This window comes from Gallinula chloropus, assembly GCF_964237585.1.
Source record: "Gallinula chloropus genome assembly, chromosome: Z".
Lineage (NCBI taxonomy): Eukaryota > Metazoa > Chordata > Aves > Gruiformes > Rallidae > Gallinula > Gallinula chloropus.
The window spans coordinates 2,254,514-2,278,545 of record NC_140089.1 but is presented as its reverse complement, the minus strand read 5'-3'; the positions used below and the strand labels follow the sequence as shown (position 1 = coordinate 2,278,545).

General features: G+C 43.8%; 1 protein-coding gene across 1 annotated transcript in view; it reads right to left on the bottom strand.

Moving 5' to 3' along the window:
- Positions 1 to 24,032, bottom strand: part of ARB2A (ARB2 cotranscriptional regulator A) — a 306,258-nt gene that overhangs the window by 234,923 nt on the left and 47,303 nt on the right. The window contains exon 5 of the mRNA XM_084278064.1: positions 9,144 to 9,209. Coding sequence (XP_084134190.1) covers positions 9,144 to 9,209 — 66 coding nt within the window. The remainder of the gene's footprint in view (positions 1 to 9,143; positions 9,210 to 24,032) is intronic.

Here is a 24,032-nt window from a genome sequence, read left to right as displayed (position 1 = left end):
ACCAGGTTGCCCAGGGCCCCATCCAACCTGGCCTTGAACACCCCCAGGGATGGGGCATCCTACACCTCTCTGGGCAGCCTGTGCTTTTGCACATAAACTGAATACTCCCAGTATTGTAATTAAGAAACAGCACCCTGAGTTTCCATTTCATACAAAGATATGTCTTAGATGTACGCTTCAGTATTGATAAAACACATTTTGGTTTAGTATTAAGGATATACTGGCATTTAGTAACCAAGTGTACTAGAACTATTTTAAACTTTGCAAATACAGTATTTTTAAAAAGTTTAAAATATGTACAAAGATCATAAAAAATATTTAAAGAAGCTCTTGATTCTCTTTGTCAATCACATTTGGAAAATTTTTTTCCAAGCTAATTTATCCTCCAACTGCAATACTTCATTAGCTCAGGCTTTCCCTAAAGAATGCAGATAAAGGTCACTACTGGGCACAACCTTATCTTATTGACAAATAACGTAGAGTATCTAGAAAACCATTTAGCACTAGACACACTGAATCCACACAAAATAATTATACTAGCCACTTTCTCTGCTAGACCAGCTCATGAACAGTTACTTCTGATCCTTTATTTAAACACAAATTGAATAAATTCAGTAAAATACTGAATTAGTTTAATGCAACAATTTGTTTCAACATTGTTATTCACAGTCAATAACAATCACAGAATCACAGAGCTGTTGGGGTTGGAAGGGGCCTCCTGAGCACATCGTGTCCAACCCCCTGCCCAAGCAGGGTCCCTAGGACAGGTCAGGGCTGGAATCTCTGCAGAGAAGGAGACTCCACACCCCCTGGGCAGCCTGTCCCAGGGCTCCCTCACCCTCACCGGCAAGAAGTTCTTCCCCACATTGGGGGGAACTCCCTGGGCTCCAACTTGAGCCCATCGCCCCTTGTCCTGTCCCCACAGACACTGAGCAGAGGCTGCCCATGGCCCCTGGGTCCCACCCTTCAGCTATTGATCCCCATTGATCAGATCCCCTCTCAGGCTTCTCCTCTGCAGGCTGAACAGCCCCAGCTCCCTCAGCCTTTCCTCCCAGGGGAGATGCTCCAGGCCCTTCATCCCCTTCGCAGCCTCCTCTGGACTCTCTCCAGGAGATCCCTGGCTGTCTGATCCCAGGGAGCCCAGCACTGGACACACCACTCCAGGTGGGGCCTGAACAGGGCAGACTAGAGGAATTATCTTCCAGTAATCTGCAGCTAGGAATGTCAGACATTAAATTCTACTGATAATTTGCAGTTTAGAAGCACTGTTTAAAGTTTGATTTTCCATTTCTCAGACTTATTTTTCCAAAACACATATATACTTCATTCATTATGACGGTTTGCCTTAAGGTCTTTGATGGTTGGACTCGATGATCTCGAAGCTCTTTTCCAACCAAAACCATGCTATGAATGCGTGCAGTTATGGTGAATTCTCAAGAGTTACACACTCTACATACATTGTAACTTTCTTAAGGTTTTCAGTGTGTATTAATTTTTCCATATGAGTTCTGTCTGAAATGAGCTACTGCCCATTACAGTGGTGCCAGCACACAGACTATTTCAGCAGCATGCTAGTTAGCATCTTGCAGATTCGCTACCAATATATGAGGCAAGATCAAACTGTACTTGGAATCCAATCTTACTGATGTTCATGCTACCACATGGGCATGATGACTCAACTTTCAGCTCTTACTCACTACCAACCCAAGATGCATGAGACTTGGTGAGGTTCTAGGGGCTTTTTATCTTAGAATCAGAGAATGTATAAGGTTGGAAGGGACCTTTACAGACCATCTAGTTCAACCTCCCTGAAGTGAGCAGGGACATCTTCACTAGATCAGGTCACTCAGAGCCCCGGGAAGCCTGACCTTGAATGTCTCCATGAATAGGGCCTTCACCACCTCCCTGGGTAGCCTGTTCCAGTGATCCACTACCCTCATATTGAAGAACTTTTTCCTAATACCCAAGCTAAATCTACTCTTTTCTAGTTTAAAACCATTACCCCTCACCCTATTGCTCCACGCCCTCTTGAACAGTTCTTCCCCAGCTTTCCTACAGGCCCATTTCAGGGATTGGAAGGCCTCTATAAGGTCCCCCTCGAGCCTTCTCTTCTCCAGGCTGAACAAGCCCAACATCCTCAGCCTGTCTTCACAGGAGATGTACTCCAGCCCTTGGATCATTTTTGTGGCCCTCCTCTAAATATGCTACAACAGGTCCACATCCTTCTTGTGCTGAGGGCTCCAAAGCTGGATGCATATTGCAGGTGAGGTCTCACCAGAGCAAAGCAGAGGGGGGCAATCCCCTCTGTCGATCTGCTGGCCACACTTCTTGTGATGCAGCCCAGGATGCAGTCAGCCTTCTGGGCTGCAGATGCACATTGGTGGCTCATGTCCAGATCTTCTACCCCTAAAGTTCATAAAATGAAAGACAGAACGTGAAATTTTTAAAGGGAGTGCCTCCCAGTAATATTGTTCTGATTCCAGATAAGAAACAGAATAAAAAATACATGCCTGGAGCCTAGAAACAAGAGAAACAGGTGTAACTTGTGACTGGAGGGAAGAACACGGCAAATAAATGCAACTGAAACTGAAAAGACTCAAAAAAACTGTGAGAATTGTGAACAGCTGTTGGAGAGAGAAAACTGCTCATTTGCTTTGCAAGATAAGAAAGTCTTCCGTTACGTGGTCCTACATAAAGCCTGCTAACTCGCTCACGTTACAGTCTTCACAAGAATGAACAGCCCAATTTATAATTTTTCACTCAAAACTACAAAAAATAACCCAAAAAACCCCAAGCTTCTGGTCAATGTTACAAGCAGCTAGTTAGCTAGGTCATTATCTGGCTGTGGTCAATACAACAACTAACTTAACACAGCTAAGATGGGTAGAATTTTTACAAAATGAGTATTGACTGGACTTAGGTAACAAAATAGCCAAAAGGAACATGCAGTGGGGGTAAGACACCATTGTTTCTCAAAGCTAAATAACTCTTGGGTGTCTGGTAGATCGAGAGAACTACTGAATGAAGTTTTAGCTACTGAAGTGAAAGAGCAAAGGATTGATAAAGTTAGAAGATGGTGCAAAGTGAGACCTTTCAGTGCCATCGTCAATAAAACATGTTAGTAATTATTTGAACTTCCATCTCAGGCCTTTCCCAGAATCAGTTAGAGATGCATTTAATTCAGAAGCACCCTCTATTTGTCCTCAACAGCTGAAGAACAGCAAAGATCAATCACTGATTATGCCATTAAAACTAGAGAAACACAAAGACTTCATCTGGGTAAAAAAATTGCAGTCGCCTTTATATTCATAATATAACCTTCAATGGAGCAGAAAATGAGAAATTTAAAAGAAATAATTGAACAGCTTCTCCCTGAATATGAGTCTCTTCATTTAAATTTTCAAGTCCAGTCCTGTATGTTGAACATTAAGAGAACTGCAATGCTTTACAGTAACAATAATGCAATATCCCATCTCAGCCTCCCCGTGTAGGACTAAATGTTGAGATTTAAGTTTTGCCAGAGATGCTGAAATAATAATAAAATAATGGGTGAGCCTTCCTGATTTCCAAACCTCTCTTATTTTCACGTCTGATTACAAACAACTGTGTTTGAAACTGAAGCTGACACCTGCGAGAGCAAAATAAAGACAGCAAGTTGGACTCCGCACACGAGGTTGAAATTAAGAGAGATGAGAGAACATGAAATGCTGTCAGCCCAAGCCTTTGAAGCACAGTGTTCCCACACACTACTGAAATCACGCTGAAGATAAGTACTCCACTTAACACAGTCCTGAAAGCAGGTTTCATGTATTGATTACACTGCCTACTCTGGGCTCCCTGGTATAAAACAGACAGGGATGTCCAGGAAAGAGTCCAGAGGAGGCTACAACGGGGATGAGGAGCCTGGACATCTCCCCTCTGAGGAAAGGCTGAGTGAGCTGGGGCTGTTCAGCCTGGAGAGCAGAAGACTAAGGGGGGACCTTATTAATGTTTATAAATATCTTAAGTATGGGATGCAGGGGGAATCAGCCAGCCCCTTCTCAGTGTCTGTGGAGACAGGACAAGGGGCGATGGATGCAAGTTGGGGCATAGGAAGTTCTGCACCAACACGAGGAAGAACTTCTTCCTAGTGAGGGTGAGGGAGCCCTGGGACAGGCTGCCCAGGGGGTGTGGAGTCTCCTTCTCTGCAGAGATTCCAGCCCCATCTGGACATTGACCTGTGTGCGCTGTCCTAGGGACCCTGCTTTGGCAGGAGGTTGGACCCGATAAACTCTCCAGGTCGCTTCTAACCCCTATGATTCTATGATTCTACTCCATTATCAGCTGACAGAAGAAGGACAGCCAATGCATCAGGGTTCTGGTCACCTGTGAGAAGGTTCAGAAGAAGCACATTTTTCATATTCACCTCTAAAACGTTCAGATAATAAAGTCATATGCATAAGAAGTGGCATCCTGTTCAAATTGAGGTCCCAGAGTCCTGTTTCTGACAACTGGTGGATTGCTTAGAGGACATGCTTAGAGATCTGGTTTAGCATAGGATGGGAATGGTTGGACTCAATGATCTTCAAAGGTGTCTTCCAACCTTGTGATTCTTGTGTGATTCTTGTGATTCTCGTGAACCATGGAAGAGCAGAATGGTTATAGAATGAGTCTTCCCTGGTTTTGGCAACTGGTAACCTCGGAGCCTCCCAAGGCAGAGTCTGTGGCTGGACAAGCCTGTACAATAAAAAGTTCAGTGCACTTATCCCACCTTAGTACTGTCAAACAGGTTTTTTTGAAAGCGTTTGTACCTTGCTCCTCGATAGTGTTCTGTGGGGAAGAGTTCCACAATATAATTGGGACACATATGAAATGGTACTGCCTCTCTTTCAGTAGAGATCTCCTGCCTGATAATTTAAACTTGATGCCCCTTAGCTCCTCTATTATGAAAAAAGCGAAAAACCATTCCCTATTCATCTTCTCTACACCTTTCATGATTTTATAGATTTGTCATATTCCTTCCTCAGTCATCTATTTTCCAGGCTGAAGAATCTTTGTCTAATCTTTCTTTGTCTGAAAAGCACTTCATGCCTGTGATCATCCTTGTAACCCTCCTCTGTATTTTTTCTTTTTTTTTTTAAATTCTTCATATCCTTTTTGATATGGTGTCCAGACTCCATGCAGTGTTCAAGATGGGGGCCCACATAATGAGTGGGATGACGATGTTTTTCTGTTTTGTTCTCAACACCTCATAATTCCTAACATCCTATTTGCTCTGAGGGTTTTTTTTTTTTCCCTGCCATTGAGCACTAACTGATGTTCTCCGGGAACTATTCACGATCACTCCAAGCCCTTTCCTGAGTTGTAATAGCTCATTTAGAGGGCACCATTGTGTTTACAGAGCGAGTTATTTTCCCCATAATTTCACATTTACCGGAATTGAATCTCATGTCATTTTATCAACTGATCATTCATCACCATGAAAATATTCCCCAACTCATCACAATCGGCTTTGGATTTAAGCACTCTAAATAATGTTAGGAAAAAACCCAGCAAAATTTGTTAGCTTCTATTACTTCCTTTTTTCCCCTTTATTCTTAACTATGTCAGTGCAGGCCTTAATAACCACACCAGTAACAGCTTATTTAACCTGTAAAATATGAACACCTTCTCCCTCCTTTTAACCAATTATTAACTCATAAGGGGACTCCCTCCTCCTATGCCATGACAGTGTCTATTTTAAAAGCCTTTGGTTAGCTTGTTCACAGCTCGTTGGAAACCCAGGTACTCTTTCACTGACAAGATCTTTCTTTTTCATGTCATCTCCAACTCCATCAGTGAATTCCAGTAGGGTTTTTTTTTTAAAAAAAAAGAAACCTGTACCGACTTTTCCCTCAATACATTATTTCCTCCTGGTACACAGGAATCACTGCAAATCACTCCTGGAGGCCTTTCAAAGACGATCACATTTACTTCTTTTCCGTTCCTCTGATGGAAAGAGCTGATTTCAGCACCAGGTTACGTACTAGTTGATTGTTCCCCAGCTTCATGTTTGACTTCTTATAGTACCCTGGACTTAAAAGCCATTTCATTCTGGAATTTGAGTATTGTATGATATATCGATTTATTCTGAGATCTCCTCTACTGCTATGTATGATTTCAGACAGTTGCTTGGAATTACATCCTGCTTTAAAAAAAAAATTAATAATGTCCAAGTGTGGAAACTGGACAAACAACATTGGAAAGGACCATGTTAGTTTTTCTTACTTGAGCTGACCATTCCTTTTGCATGGAGCTCATCTACCAGCCTCATCAGCTCCCCTTTAGAATTAGCCTTTACAGGTCCTCAAATTCAGTTTTAGCTGATCTTACTGTGCTTTTATATGTAGCTTGCCAGCATTTTCTGTTTTCCTCACTTGCACAGGCATTATTCATGCTCCAAACAGTCCCGTTACTTCTATCAACTCCCTTTACTCATTTAAACCAGGTTTCTTTGCGCTGTTAGTTGGGATTTGGTGGTGATTTAACCATGGCAGGCTGGACAGATGGCCCTGGGTGAACCTAATGAGGTTCAACACTGCCAAGTGTCAGGTGTTGCATCTGGGCCAGAGGAATCCCAGACACAGATACAGCCTGGGAGAAGAGCTGCTGGAGAGCAGCCCTGAGGAGAAGGACCTGGGTGTCAGGGGGGATGAGAAACTTCCCGTGAGCAGCAGTGGCTCCTGCAGCTGGGAAGGGCGATGGTATCCTGGGCTCCATCAGCAGAGGGGTGGCAGCAGGGACAGGGAGGGGATTGTCCCTCTCTGCTCTGCCCTCCCCAGCTGGAGTCCTGTGTCCAGAGCTGGGGCCCCAGGACAAGAGAGATGTGGGGCTGGTGGAGAGGGGTCAGAGGAGCCACGGAGATGCTCAGAGGGCTGGAGCAGCTCCCCTATGCAGAGAGGCTGAGGGAGCTGGGCTGGGTCAGCCTGGAGAAGAGAAGGCTGTGGGGGGACCTCACTGCAGCCTCCCCGTCCCTGAATGGACCCCAGGAACAGGAGGGGAATGGGCTTGTTAAAGGGCAGAGACTGGCAGGATAAGGGGGCTGGAGTGAAGCTGGAGGAGGGAAGGGTTACATTAGATATTAGGGGGAAGTTCTTTGCAGAGAGAGTGGTGAGGGGCTGGAAGGGGCTGCCCAGAGAGGTAGTGGATTCCCCATCCCTGGGGGTGTTCAAGGCCAGGTTGGCTGGGGCCATTGGCAACCTTGTGTAGCTCCAGGCCTGGAGGTTGGTGTCCCTGCCTGTGGCAGGGGGTTAGAGCTCTGTGATCCCTGGGGTCCCTTCCAACCCAGACCATTCTATGGTTCTATGGCCTTTAGACCCATCCAATTTTTCACCTTCTACATATATTGTTTGATTTTTCTTATTTTTGTAGTCCTCTCCATAACCTACTTCTGAATGTAGAGAGGGTTTCCTGCATGTAATAGTCATTACTGAAGAATGTTGCTCATGCCTTGTGATACATTTTCCATGCCACTTGCAATTAAACAGCCACATGTATTTTGTGAGTTCTTACTTTGCTCCAAAATGTAATTAAATTATGAAACTTTGCAGAAGCTGGAAATAATATGTCTGAGAATAGCTTAAAAGTCCTACTGATACCATACGCCAGTAGTTCAGTGCTTGCTACATAATTTATAAAGAAGAGTAAACACGGAGTAATTCAACAGTGGGAGTCAGGCAAGGACACTCCTCTCACATCAGACACCCAAATCTCAAAGCTGTGCCCGTGTGTGTGACAGGGGTGAGGGAGGTGTTACAATACTTATTCTGAGTTGGTTCATCTTAATTTCTTGAAGCTCACTGATCAGCTTTAGCATCACATTACTTGCACGCATATTGCTGCCTACAAAGGACATGCAAAGCAACTTTTATACCCTCCAAATTCAGGCACTTCAAAGTTTATAAATGACAGCTTATAAAGTTTATAAACTACAAATAGAGGGCAACATGGCTTGAGGATGTCTTCAAACACATGACTTGCCTGGAACATGGAAGAACTCCTTGGACTAAAATGTCCCTAACAAAGCAAGCTAGCTGTGCAAAGGACTTAGGGAGACCACGAGCAGCACTGTTCCAGGCAGGCTCCCACAATGAGCCACATCTCCTTCTCTACACAGGGAGGTCTGAAACAGGGAAATGCTCTCCCCAGTGGTCTCAAGTCTTGAGGCACTGGCACAGCTGACGTGGTGCAGCAGTCTGTCAGTGTGGAGTAGAGCTATTGCTCCCCCTTTGACCACTCCATGGGGCTCCCAGCTCAGCTCCTCCTGCTCTTCCAACCCCTACAATCCTTTGATACTGTGATACCAGCAAAGCCTGGCTGGGAAACCACGAGTAGTTTGGGGCAGGTTATCAAAACATTTCCTAAGCAACACTGAAAGAATGGAAATGGGAACTGTGAAACGTTACAGGACTGCTAAAGCAAAGGACATTTCCCTTCCTTAGCACAAATGGGTTTTCTTTGACTGAATATGAAGGCCTGTCTGAGAACAGCAGGTGTGCAAAAGCTTTTTTACTGGCAGTGATAGAAAATCCTCATGGTGTCGTCACACTACATTCTCCACTGTAGAATATAAAAATGCCTGAATGCCATTGTGGTATCACATGTGTTTACAAGCACTCTCATTTGTGCTCTTTGGAGGATGCTTCATCAGTTCCGAGGGTTGGTCAAATATTTTCAGTAAGCAACAGCAACACCTTATATTACATATACATCACAAGCCACTGAAAAAAGTGTGTTTAAAAAGGAAAGTCTTAGACTAGTTCACTGAAAATGAATTGGAGTTTCTTTCTCTGCCTGTAAAGGCACACTTTTTCTCTACATCCAGATCTCAAAACCTTCACAAATGAAACTTCTCAAAGTTTGTGGTTCCTCTATCAAAACTACCAGAATTTTCAAAATGGGGTAATCAGGTAAGGCAAGGAAACCTCAGCTGCAGAAACCAAACAGATGAGAAGTGAGGTGGAACCATGGCTCTGGATGGACACACACACTGCATGTAAGACAGTGTCCCAAGACAGTGCCCTGCACAGAGCCCTTCAGTCTTCATCTGGTACTGGACTGAAGGCTCTGCTTTGTACTGACCCAAACAATCATCATCTTTGTGGGGAAAAAAGATTTATACTCACTGGCAGAGTTACTTTCTTCAAATGGCATTCCTTTTGCAGTAGTTGATAAACATATTTAGTAATGATCTGAAACAAAGAAAGAAACAAAGTTAAAAGGAAATGCAAAGAGGTGTTAAAACCACTTACAGGGATCACAGACACAGGCAGACAACTCACAGGCTAGTTGCCACTCATTCGAACTCTTCACCACCCCACTAATTACCAAACTTGGAGTGTTACACAAGTTACATTCTCTGTGCCCCAGAAAGTGCTGCTTACCAGTAGAAAGAAATTGCAACTGTACCTGCGAATCCACCACGTGCTGCTGCGTGAACAATAACCATGTGCCTAAAAAACTAAGGCTTATAACCAAATTAATATATATTCAGGGGCACAGGGAAGGCTCTCCTTTGCAAAGAAATACTTTACAAGCATCTTTTCCTGTAAGCAGGACTCCTGAAACCCTCTTCCCTGCAGGTTCACTTTGTGAGCTACAGGGAGAGCAGATCTTTACTCAGCCTCAGCACAAGTTGCCTTGCCATTTCTATTCACCAAACAGGGGAGGGATGGGTCAAAGGTTTCTAAATAGAAGAAAAACCCTGACTGATTCTCCAGTACAGGGGAGTTTAATTCTTTTGTCTCCATGCAGAAATAAAATTGAAGTTTTAGACCTGAAACAAAAGGATTTTTTTCAAAGAGCAACCAAAAAAAAAAAAATAATAAAAATCAACCTAGTCTCAAGGAAAGACTCACTGTCTCAAATATAACAAAGTTGTTCAGGCTTCAAAGGCTTGCCTAATATCTGGGGAAATTTATCTTCACCCTTATATGCTCTAAGAAAAATGGAGATGCAAATGTAAGAACTTGCAAACTATTATTAATTTGGGAATTAAGATGAGGAACAAACTAAAGCTCTTTGTCCATACGGGGCTGTAAAATACAGTTCAGAAGTAACTGTCTGGACTTCACCAGCTACAGTGGTTTGTTAAATATATATATATATATATAAAAGGGTGGGAAAAGGCAAATTAAATTGCTCATTAACAGCCTCAAATGGTGCTTGCTCATGAACATATTTAAATTCCAGACAGGACAAGATCCAAGTCCCAGAATATTAATCAAAGAGTATCTGGGTACAAACCCAGCTGTGATTCTTTAGTCCAACCCCCTCAAGGCCACAGCTGCAGCCAGGTGAACCCGTGGCATATTAAGCCACAACAGAAACATCACTGTAACGAAGCTCTCAAGTGAGGGCATCTCAACCACGCACTATGAAAGGAGTAAGTAGGAGCCAGAGTATCATAAACCTCAATTTTAATCCTCCACTTAAAACTTTACCAAATAAAGTTTTCAATGAAGTCCGAAAGTTTTCATTATGTACACGTGAACAAACATGGTGTGTGAATGTTTGGAACTCATTTTAACAAATCAGAGGTACTGATGAGAGCTAATTAAAAATATCGGTGCATGTCCCTCCTTTCCTTTCACAAACCCCAAAAATCTTTATTAGAATTATGTAAACTCTTTGCTATCATGTTCAAATATATTTATTGACAGAATTACCTTCAAAAAAACTTTATGGTTTTAAAGAAAATAGGTCTTACTGAACATTACTATCTACAGGGGAACTGCATTTGGAGAAGGAATTTAGCTGTGAGCGAACAGTTGATTTAAGACATGTTTACCCCCAAAGCAGTGTGTTAGGAACATGCATACAGTGTAATTTTACCTTCAGGGCCAAACTTTTTATGGTTCACCGAAATCAACTTCGGTGTAATGCCAACAAGTAAAGCAGTTAAGTTCCTGCAGTCTCAGATGCTGATGGCTGTACAGACAGTAAAATGAGTATAATGATAATACGGCCTCAAACACAGAAATTTTATTTTTCACTCTAAATCCAGGCACCTACTAACCACTGAAAACCCTAAAAGGACACTTGGAAGGGAAAAAACATTGGTATGAAGAAAATGTATCAGACACTGCTTGCAAACAACTACCCTTTTTGCAGCTACGTGCTCGTATCCATTTCCTTCGTTCTCTCTCATCTATTAAGACCATGATGTCTTCAGGGCAGAAGTAAACCTTCACTCATTCTTTTCCTGCAGCCTGGCTCAATGGGGCTCTGATCCTAACTGGCTCTCTTTGTGCGCTCCTCCAATGAAATAAATAGGGGTATCAGCCATAGAAATGGGACTGTAGAGTGCTCTGGTACAGCAAAGACTTTTAATGTAATGAATGCTTTTAATAAGAGTAAACACGAAGTAGTAGGGTGAAGTCTTGGGCACAAAGCGTGAGATTATGATCCTCAAGCAGGTCAGCATCTGGATGGTCCCCACAGCCTGGATAGACTTGAGGAAAAACTGCCCCAGTGTATATAAGACCACAAGAGGAGGGGTTTTTCGTCAGCAGCATGTCAAGAAGGTGAGGGATATCCTACCAGTGGCTGGTACACTGTCAGCTCTCTAAAGGACAGAAGGTGATACACATGATTTCTCAAAGTAGCATCAGAGCCCAAAATTTCCCAGACTTGGAAACATCGTCCTGCACTTGGCATCGATGTATCCAGAATATCTAACAAAATCCTGCCTTACCTAGGAACATGGCTACAAGTACTGAAAAACGCTGCAAGTCCAACATTAATTTAGGCATTTTATGCTTTAAATGCTTCCTGTGATTTTACAGCTGATCTGTAATTTTGAAAAATTAACTTCTAAAATATCTTTTTTATAGGCATTAAAAAGAGAAGGGAACTGTGCTGTATTATTTATAGAGCACTAGCTAGACTCGCTATTACAAATCTATCCAATTTAAAGAGCCACCACTACTCTGAGTAGAAGTTTTAGCTTGTGAATGCTGGTATTTTATCTTTAAGGTCTGAAAACTCTTGTAGGATGTGGAAAAGTGTCTTGTGACTTCTTGCATGAGAAGTTATCTATATACTCAATCAACTCTCCTGGACTAATCACCAGTCATACGGTTGCTTATGACCATGGGTACTTAACGTTCAACCTGGACAAGTGTCGATAACTCCTGTGGAAATACCAAGCAATTAATGTCTCAGTGTAAGCCATTCTCAAGGCAAACCCTAACACTTGTTAAGGAGCCCTGCTCATGTTATTCATACTAACCTTCATGCTTTTTCTACAGCTCTTGTAACTCATAAGGCATGCCAACACCATAAGCAGTATGCCGCATTGAAACTCAAGGTAGTAAGGTTGCCTTTTCAAAGTGCTAGTCATCTCAAGTAAGATGTCTACAAGTTCAATAGTCTAATGGATAACTGGGGGATAGACGTCCAGTGATCCTCCACGTGGATCCAGAACATAACTTATTTTAATTATAGACAAAATCTTTGCAATACGCCATCCTGAAGCTACACGATCGCAAGATCAATACATGCATGGAACTATGAGAAAAGAGAAATTAAAGACTAAGGGCCAAGGCATCCAACATGTTTAAAGTTACAAAGATCCTGAAGGTCCTGAAGCCTGAATGTGACAGTAACTGGATACAAATACCAAAGAGACTCTTCAGTGAACTAAGTATTGTATGGCTTTTAACAGAAAAAGTCTCAGAAAAAGGACAACCGAAAGCATGCCCACAAAGCAAGAAGGCAACTCAAGGAGAACTCAGTTTAAAATAACACAGCATCCAATTTAAGTGTGTAAGAAAGCACAAGAAGCCCTGTAACACATAGGAAAACCATCAAGAAGCAGCCTGGCACACATGAGGAAGAGCAGAACTGCAGCTGACCCATGGCTGAACTTTTTCATGACAGAGACAGCCAGGTATACAGACAACAAATCACAACTCAACGACTTGTTTCATAACACCTACAATCCTAATCCAGAGGAGCTGCTTCAGTACATAGCACATCAAAACCCATGCTGGGACGCAATGAAGTGCACTGAGCCTTGCTCGTCCAGCCCCCTCCCTGCTGTGCTTTACAACACAACTCCTGTGAATTATCTTTTTTTTTTAATCTCTGAGCGTGCTTCCACTTTCAAAAACCAACCACAGGTAACTCCACCCACCACCAGCCTACGTATACGAACAGAACTGTGGACCTGCTGCAGAGGAGAAAGGGGAAAAAGAGAGGCTACCCAAGCTTGCAAGATGTCTTCTTAAGATTGAGAGTGATTTTTCTGCTAAAAAAGTACTAAAGAGGCAGCATCAGCCTGTGAGATTTGTGGCCTTTCAGTTCTGAGACAGCACCCATCAGTCGTCACTGGAAATCACTGGAACACAACGTGTGTTCACGGATTCACGGCAGATGTGAGGAACCCGCCTTGATCAGCCCAAACCACCAAGTCTCTCTGAAGACAACCAAATGCCACACGTCCCTCTCTTTTCCCATATGTGCATCCCTTGTGACCGAAACGCCAACAACCCTGTCAAATGGTTGGTGTCTAGTTAAGAGGTGATGCAGAATAAAGCACATGTGACATCGCAAAGGATAAAGCACATGCGAACAGTTGACGCTGCAACCACTCACGTGCCAGAGGACAGATCACAAGACCTTGGAGAAAGGATAAAGGAGTGTGAGCTGTTAACCCAAGTTGTCCACACCATTGCGGGCTCCTACACACTTCTAGCAGATTTCTGGGGGAAAAAGGGAAAGGGGAGCAAGTCACCCTTTAAATATATTCTCCTGGTGGAGCAGATCCAGCTGGATGGATCTGAAATTTCCCACATCATGTTCCCCATTCACAGCTACTCAAAACACAAACAGAACCCCATCACCACCACCACTACTCCTGTTACCGCTTTTCACTACTCCAAGGACCAAATGCGAATGGAGACAGAAGTACTCTCTCAAAGTCAGCAGAGGCTACTTCCCATCAGGAGTGAGATGTGCTGGCAACGACACACTTACTCGGTGGATAGGAGGCTTCTGCTTCCAAAGATGTCAACTTGTGAAGCAGCACTCTCTTAAACACCTTATCAGATCACATGTTCTCATTAATTTTTTTTAAGACAGTTCTCAAAGTATGTGAAAGTGCAGAGATTAAGATAATCTAATGGCAATAATTCTGCCGTTAGGGTTTTATTAGTGCCCAGACTTTTAGAATAATATAGATAATAAGTTTAAAATTAAGGATTGGGCAGCTAATAAACCATAGGTGCTATGGCATTTTCCTTCTTGCCTGACCTCTCTTTTTCGTGAGTTGTATCACTAACGTACATGATTGGTGTCAGTAGTTTATTATTCTGGTAGCTATACTTTAATATCATTTAATCTCCTATATAAACATGTAATACAGGAGAAAAAAAAAAGAGGAAAGAAGAAGGGGAAAAAATAAAAATATTAGTAAAAATTACTTGCTCAGAAGCTGCTGAGGTCTGACCATCGCTACTGCTACAGTTACTTGCTCAGACGTAATCCGCTGTGCTTTCAACTGAAGAAAAAATGCATGACTTTATTTTTCTTTAGAGAATGCAGAGACAATGCAACCTTAGGTTCACCTGTAAGCTCTGACCCCACAACAGAACTGCACTTAAAACGTGTAACAGCTGGAGATTACCACTTTGCCTGGCAATTCCATGTATAGATCAAAATCATTTGCCTTTGCCTTCTTTTTTTTTTCTTTCTGAAGTAGCATCTCCAACTTGACTTGGCGCAGTACAGCCAGAGATTCACCATCCAGCCCTCTCAAACACTTTCAGCTACCGATTCAGACCTGACATAACAAGTCACAGCCTCCCGAATCTAACCTTCTCAAAACAGATGTACCTTCCATAGGCACAGAAAGGACACTTATTGGCAAGTGATTTGAATTCAGCCCCACAGATTAGGCCCCTCAGCACTACCAGTGTTTTCTAAGAACTCCAAGGCAGTGTACACAGGTCGGAGGTTTTATCACTAATCTTAAGAATAAACAAGTATAAGCCACTAGAAGCAATGCCATCACCAGTAATGGATTTTCTCGTTGTATAAGATCCATCTCCTCGTCAGTAACAAGCACTTTAATGCAGAAAAAGAGCAGGAGAAGGAAACAGTCCCCACAACATACAGTAGCCTTCCCAGAACTTTCTCCCCTTTGCAGTGTAAGAGCAACAGCACTCGGTGAAACAAATGCAAAGTGAATTCCAACTGACTGCCCTGCGGCAAATCTCAAGTGGTGGGACTGACCCGAGGCTGCCATAGCCTTGGTTGAACGAGCTTTATTTTGACCCTCAAGTGACAAACCTGCCAATAAGGAACAATGAGAGATGCAAAGGAACTTTTTGACACACTGCTCTTGGACACAGGCTTACCCAAGAATTGGGACAAACAACAACAACAACAAATATATATATATACATATATATAAATCCACCATCAGCATGCCAGAACAAAAAAAAAAATCCTAAAAGCTGAATGGACTTTCTAAAGGCTCTGTTCACTTCAAGCTAAAAAATAAAGGGGATGGGGGGGGATGGGGAGGAATCAATGGCATTTTAAAAATCCACAAAAGACCTCACTTGGATTATAGTGTGGGAGAACAATTCATTAAGATGGAATTGACATTACCTCCAAGGGATTTCTTGCGAGTTCTCTACTGAAAGCAATTCAATTCAATCCTAGCACATGGGTGTGATATTCTGGATTCTGAGTTGGCTGATCACAAATAGGATCTCAAGATCTTTTGAGAGAATTAAATGAAAAACAAGGGGGATTTGTCATGAATGCAGCGTATACTGTTGATGGGATTTGACCCAATGTTTTGTTACATGGTCTTTGCTGACACCTGTTGGTTTATTTTTTCTTTTTTTTTCCTTTTTAAGAAAAGCAACTCTAATTTTAGAAATCACTTGACAATTATTTGGTTTCAGAAATGGCTTAATTACACAGCCTATCTTATGAAAACTCTCCATTCTTTTAAAATACGCATTCATATACATACATATATATGGATGAGTACTAAGCACAGGCTTCAATCAAGCACCTTGTGCTAGAAGCAATTAAACATCAGGAGAAAGCATGACCTCTATCCCCAAGCTGAGATAAGAAACAAAAGGATGAAAAGGTTGCAAAACAAAGGAGGAAACCAAAAAAAGCCCCAAAGAATAACAAGAGTAACAGAGGAACAAATTGTAATTGAGGTTTATAAATGCGTTTTAATATTCCAATTCAGGAACCAAAACTTAGCGTTATTATCTCTAAATTTCATGTCAGAAAAGAGTTGTGAAAAAGGATCTGGAAGAAAGAGCAGAAGCAGTTTTTGACTATTACAGCTATTAATAAAAAAGCAGTTTAGGTGGAGAGGTGGTGCTACACAGTTTTGGAAGGTTAAAAATCCATGCCAAACCCAACTGACATACCAGATTAACATAGTCAAAGCATACCAGCTTTTGTAGTCACAGACAAAAAAGTCAGTGATGTGTCAAGCATCTCATTTCGCCACCTTTGATTCCTCAGCAGAAATGACCAGATAAATATTCACAGATGGACTGAAGGCTTAATTTTATGTAAATCCAGAGCAGAACTCAAATTAACACCTTCTTTCCATAGCAAGATGTCTTAACCATTTTTGCCACCACGCTCCAGAACAGTAGTGGGTCAAAATAAATTGGATTTACATAAATTTAGCTGAAAAGGGCGATGGTGCTGACTGTTAGCAGCATTTCTTTTTTCTTTTTTTTTCTTTTCCTGGCACAAATAGTAGCTGATACCCTCAGGAACACAAATGCCAAAAATGTTCATAGCCTCACTATTAAATAAAACCTCTACCCCTTTTTCAGTAGGTCAAGTAAACCAAACTGATCGCACAGGGTTCATTAACTCGTTGCGTATTTAAGTGTCAGTCTCAAGACCCAGCTTGCTTCCAGGAACAGACAAAAGTCAGCAGTTAACTTCTGAGAGATATGGTGAGCTTTCTTTCCCCTTTTCTACTCTGTGGTTATGATACCTAGTACTCTTGAAAGAAAGCTTCCCCTTAAGGAGAGAGAAACCTGCCCTGAAGGCACTGTCTCTTCTGGGGCTATCAAGCTGAAGGTTAAGAAAGCACCTCGGACATTGATGAACTGGTTTCTATGCTTTTTCCTCCCTGTTTCTCAAGATGAGATTTCCTTTTTCTATCCCACATGATTGAGCCCATCTCACACAGCCTTGTGTTCTGCTGGCAGGCCAACTCAAAGAGGGAGAAGACTACAAAAAAAAGCTCCAGGTACAGCAAATGCCAGGAGAACTTTCAACCAAGGGGTGAGGAGGATTGCTTCATACGTGACAAGTAAAACAGTGACACTTCCACTCTTGTATAAAACACAGGAAACCATTTAAGAAGAAAATAAAATGTTATTGAAAACGTCCTTAAATCAAATTTGGAACAATCTCTCCTAGCAAGAAACATTCTTGGTAGCTGAGGTTAATAAAATAAACTTCACAGCCCATGCCACTTCACTTACAATCAGAGGGCAGTATGTAAGGATACTGTTAGGCACTCATGACTATTTATGTTGATGATGCCCAAAAAGCACAGCAGATCCCCTCTTCCTATGAAATTATGACTGAAAACTGACAGGGGACAAGCGTGAAGCACATACATGCATCCAGAGAAAGCACATCAGCATAGTGCTTCTCCTTAAACTCTATGGGCACAAGTACTGGGACAAGAAGAAAAACAGCTCACTGCAGCACAATATACTAATTAATTCTAACTATATAGTTTGTTCAGGAAGGAAGCTCATCTTTCTCAGTCCAACTGCCAAGATACAGTCCAATTACACATAAAATTGCTTAACATGATAGTGATTTAGAAGGATCACAACAATTCATGATTTTATGCAAACTTCATACAATAGATCGTGTCTCTGACCTTCTACTGAATACAAATATTGTGAGAAGAAAAGCTTTTTCTTTTTCTTTGTTTTTTTTTGTCAAACGAGGCGTTTAGCAAGCTCTAATGGAAATTTTGCGTTGAAACTGTATAATACTTGGCATGTCCAACCAATTAAGCAGTTATTTCTAAAATTCCGTGAAGCTATGAAACAGCTCGAGTCAGAAAATACTGCATTAAAAGCCCGTTGTTCTCATGTCCATTTAACAAACCACCTGACCAGCACTGGATCACGTTCACACTGGCATGTGTCATTTTGCCATCAGAAGTTTGCACAATGGGATCCTTTGCTCCTTCAGAAGGGTGGAGGTATACAGGGGAGCGCCAATTAGACAAACGGCTCAATACAGTAGCTACCAGTAACAAATGTATCAAGGAGGAAAGTAAAGACAATTCCTAGTGAACAATGATAACCAAATATTGTATCGGAAAGGAAACTTCTTCCCAACATCACGGAATCGTAGAATGACATGGGTTGGAAGGGACCCCAAGGATCACAGAGTTCCAACCCCCTGCCACAGGCAGGAAAGTTTCTGTACGTTTTGTAGTATCTCATAGCAACATTAAGCAGGCAATTTTATCACCTAGATACAGATATCACCTAGATACAGGTTGCCATTGGCCTGGTCAGGCACACTCTCTGCTGGGTTAGAAGCTGGCTGGGTGTTCGGGCCCAAAGGGTGGTGGTGAATGGACCTAAATCCAGCTGTAGGACAGTCACCAGTGGCATCCCCCAGGGCTCTGTGTTGATCTGCCTGAGGGTGGGGAGGCTCTGCAGAGGGACATGAACAGCCTGGGCCCATAGGCTGAGCCCCAGGGGATGAGGTTTAACAAGGCCAAGGGCAGAGTCCTGCCCATGGGACAGAACAAGCCCAGGCAGCGCTACAGGCTGGGGGAGACTGTCTGGAGAGCTGTCAGGCAGAGAAGGCCCTGGGGGTGTTGGGTGACTGTGACTGACCACGAGCCAGCAGTGTGCCCGGGGGGCCAGGAAGGCCAAGGGCATCCTGGCTTGTGCCAGGCCCAGCGTGGCCAGCAGGTCTGGGGAGGGGATTGTGCCCCTGGGCTGGGCACTGGGGAGGCCGCAGCTGGAGTGCTGGGCCCAGTGCTGGGCCCCTCACTGCCAGAAGGACATGGAGGGCCTGGAGCGAGTGCAGAGAAGGGCAACCAGGCTGGGGAAGGGGCTGGAGGGCAAATCCTCTGAGGAGCGGCTGAGGGAGCTGGGGGTGTTGAGCCTGGAGAAGAGGAGGCTGAGGGGAGACCTTCTCCCCACCTCCCCTGCCCTGCCAGGAGGGTGCAGAGAGGTGGGCGATGGTCTCTGCAGCCAGGGGACAGGAGATGGGACAAGGGGCAATGGGCTCAAGCTGCCCCAGGGCAGGGTCAGCTCAGCTGGGAGGGAAAAGTTCTTCCCTGGCAGAGCTGTCAGGGCCTGGCCCAGGCTGCCCAGGGAGGGGCTGAGTCCCCAGCCCTGGGTGTGTTTAACAGAGGGGAGATGAGCTGCTCAGGGATCTGGTTTAGCACAGGACAGGGACAGTTGGACTCCATGAGTTTAAAGGGCATTTCCAACCTTGGGATTCTGTGATTGGACATTGATACCAGCGAGCAGCATCCTTGTGTGTGCAGTTTATAATGACACCACAGCTGCTGGCCTGGAGAGTTCTGCACAAAGTTCTCTGGTGAAAGGGAATTGTAAAATAGTAAGGCACATTAAAGAGCTTTAAAATTCATGATGTGTCAGATAAAATAAAGAGAACACAAACAACAGCCGAGACAATCGATTGAAATGCCAAGATTAGGAATCAGATAGACTTTTGCCTAAAAGTGACTTGTTCTGTGACAAGAGAACTTGGTAGGATTCTCCCTGTGCCATGAGAACAGAGCGGAGGATCTGCATTGAGGATGACCTGCCCTCCACTTAATATGACCACATACCGACTCTGTGTCTTCATCACCACCGCTACCATCCATCAATAACCTGGGATACAGGAACACAGGCCAACCTGCACCCTCCCTTTGTTCTGCTCAAGGTCTAATCCAGACAGAGGAGGCTGGAGGAGACCATCATGTCACTGCAGAGTCTGGCAGCAAGACATCACATCACCATCTACAGTTTGTCTAGAATCTTGTTTTTCATGCTTCTCCTTTTCCATTTTTTCTCTTTCACATACTAAGACTAAGCTGTAGACCTGGGTCTACCCTTTGGCCAGTGTTCACAAGGTGGCTCTCATCTGGTTGAGCTCTGGACAGCAGGTCTGGCTGTATTTGTGACCCAGGCTCAGGAAGATGCTCTTGCAGAGCACCCTCACATCCATGCAGCTACTGCAGAGGCACCCAGAGCTCCCCAACAGCAACTCCTGGGCAACAGCAAGGCACAGGCAGAAACCAACCTACATCTTGCCATCAGAATCCCAGTTTTGTCCTCTAATTGATGGCAGAGACAAAGCCTTTTCTTGAGTTAATGAAATGGAAGCTTTGGATTTTTTAAACAGCAAAATGCCTCCACTGATACTGGAAACAATTACTGCTGCTCCTTTTGATAGTCAGCCAAATAATCTGCTTTTGGCTGGGTTGAGGGGAAATGAATATTGTGGCTTCTCCTGCTATTTGTGCTGCTGGCTAATGTGCCTTATTTTCCCAACACAATATTCCTAAAATTATGAGTTGCAATGAAGGATCAAGAACATATGCATTCCTGAATACTGGAAATCAGCCCAAAATTACATTACTACAATCTAAGTTAGGACCTTTCTGTTGCCGAATGCAGCCTGTCCAAAAAGAAATCTTCCTGAAATGGTACTGAAAATGTGCATTAACTTCTGACTGGCATTCACCTTATGATTTACCTTACTTCTGTTCACTTAACCTGTATTATTGCTGGGGTTACAGGCTATTTTTATGTCAAAAATTACTAGTAGTTCATTTAATACTGTAGCCAAATGAATACTGTTTTCTAATTTATTTGACAATGTTCTCAACTGGGCAAGCCCAAGAAACTTATGAACAAAAGAAAAGACACTAAAATTCAAAAAGACAGTGGAAGCCAAGCTGGGAGAGCTGGGCTGGTTCTGGCCTGAGAAAAGAAGGCTTCAGGGAGACCTAATTGCAGCCTACCAACACTTAAAGGGTCCTGCAGGAATGTGGGAGAGGGGCTGGTCACCAGGGAGGGCAGGGACAGGACTCGGGGCGATGGCTTCAAGCTGACAGAGGGCAGGGTTAGCTTAGATGTTGGGGGTGAGGGGGGTGAGGCCCTGGCACAGGGTGCCCAGAGAGGCTGTGGGAGCCCCATCCCTAGAGGTGTTTAAGGCCGGATTGGATGGGGCTTTGGACAGCCTGGGCTAGTGAGGGTGTCCCTGCCCATGACAGGGGGGGTGGAACTAGATGGGCTCTGAGGTCCCTCCCAACCCAAAGCATGTTGGGATTCTGCAAAAGATAATTCTTAATTCTTAGGCAGACTTTGAACTGAAGTCAGATTTGTCATACAGAATCACAGAATGTGTTAGGTTGGAAGGGCCTTTAAAGGCCATCTAGTCCAACACTCTCTGCAGTGAGCAGGGAGATCTTCACTAGATCAGGTCACTTGAGACCCATCAAGCCTGACCTTGAACAACATGAGGGATGGGGCCTTCACCATCTCTCTGGGCAACCTGTGTCAGCGATGTACCACCCTCATATCAAAAAATTTTCTCCTAATATTCAACCTAAATCTGCCTGCACTAGTTTAGAACAATCACTTCCCGTCCTATTGAAAGACCAACAAACACCACTGAATGGATTTACTTTGGAATTATTCACTCATACCCTATCTGTACAAAGGAAAATATGTTACAGAAGGAAATATTAAAGATGTATTTTATTACTTTGCAGTTTTAACTTACTGACCTAGAACTGATGAAACTGGAAGTCATATACTTGCAACTCAACACACACCTTGGATCATTTCCAGAAGCTGATTTCAACGAACCTGCTGTGAAAATTATTTCAATTTTATCTACCTACAACCACACACATCTGGAAACAGTTCTGCATACTAGACATCACCGTGACCAAGAGCACTGAATTATGTTGACATTCGCAAGAAGTGATCAGACTTCTTGCTTCCTAATTAATTGCTGCCTTGTCCCTAGCAAAGGAACATCCAATGCTCCCTGACATTCCCAAAACACTTAAGCCAGAATGTCTATACCATGGGAGCTCTGTTCCTGGTTACGGGTATAAGGTCATGTCATCAAACAAGCTCACAGAATGACAGAATTGTAGGGGTTGGAAGGGACCCCCAGAGCCCATGAGGTCCCACCCCCTGCCCAAGCAGGGTCCCTAGGACAGGTCAGGGCTGGAATCTCTGCAGAGAAGGAGACTCCACACCCCCTGGGCAGCCTGTCCCAGGGCTCCCTCACCCTCACCGTCAAGAAGTTCTTCCCCACATTGGGGGGGAACTCCCTGGGCTCCAACTTGAGCCCATTGCTCCCTGTCCTGTCCCCACAGACACTGAGCAGAGGCTGCCCATATACCCCTGTGTCCCACCCTTCAGCTATTGATCCCCATTGATCAGATCCCCTCTCAGGCTTCTTCTCTCCAGGCTGAACAGCCCCAGCTCACTCAGCCTTTCCTCACAGGGGGGATGCTCCAGGCCCTTCATCACCCTCATAGCCTCTGCTGGGCTCTCTCCAGGTGATCCCTGTTTGTTTTATACCAGGGAGCTGTTTCCTTGTCAACTCTAATTTGGTCTCGAGGCATATGCTCTGTTTAAGTGCACTTTTGCCCAACACATCAGAGCTGAGCAGGGGTATACACACTATCAGGTAATACTTTTTCAAGTGCATCTCAAGAAATCCATTGGTGGAACACAATATGCACTCTGAAACAGAAACCCAGAACAGAGGGATCTGGGAACAGGTGGCAGGATCCGTACTAACGGCAGAACCACCGCTCTGACACGGCAAGCAACTGTTCTTTCTTCTCTGAGTCTATGTCACGTTCTAACTGTAACAGTCTGACATTCAGCACCCTTCCCCAACAACCGGCTAACATTTGCATGAGATTTGTGGAGCTCCTTCTGGAGTTTTCATGCTGTGCTTCACTGAACCTCAGTGCAGCATTACATCCAACCACCTTCCAAAACTCAGAAGCCAGCACATTTTCTCCCTCAGAAGCCCGCTTTGCAGCCATACAAGCATAGCCCCACCTCTACCAAGGTCATTTATCCCACAACTCATGAGACCAGGTTCCATCCAGGATCTTCTGGCTATCAGGAAGCACCACTACCAGAGCATGCAGGTAGGTCTCTGTATTGTATTTTCATTGTTCAGTCTGATATAACTTGGGAGCTGCTCAGGCTTTGAGAGCAGGGGAGCTAACCGCAGAATCCCCAGAGGTGCAACCCAATTATTGTGTGATTCTGAGATAATAACCAGTACCACCAGTAAACATACCCAAGGTATCAAACCTTGGCTGGGTTTGACTGGGAGAGAGTTCATTTTCTTCACAGCAGCTGGTATGTGGCTGTTGATAGCACAGGGATGTTTTTGTTCACAAAGAGCCAAGGGCCTTTCTACTCCTCATCCCCATTCCACCAGCAAGTGGGCGGAGGGCTCATAAGGGGTTCAGAGGAGACACAGTCGGGACAGCTGACCCCAATGACCCAAGAGATATCCCATACTGTATTACATCATGCTCAGTGGATAAATCTGGAGGAAGAGGAAGGAAAAGGGGATATTCAGAGCTATCTTCGGATAAGGCATTTGTCTTCCCAGGTCACCATTATCCATGAGGACGCCTAGCTTTCCTGGAGATGGCTGAACATCTGCCTGCAGGTAATAAAGGTATAAAAGACTTAAATCTAACTATTATGAACTCTAGAATGCATAATTGGGGTTTGGACCTGATGATCTCTTGAGGTCCCTGCCAACCCCTGTAATTCTTTGATCATTTTTGACTGCTTGGAGAGAGTGTGCCTCCCTTCCGAAGGTGAACTAAGTAGGTTTCTTCATCCCTCACCAAGATCACTCCTAAAAGACCCATCATCACATAAATGGAAAAAAAGACATCACTACAAGGTAATTTCTTGTAGCCCTTTGGCAGGACAGTGTTATGGCCA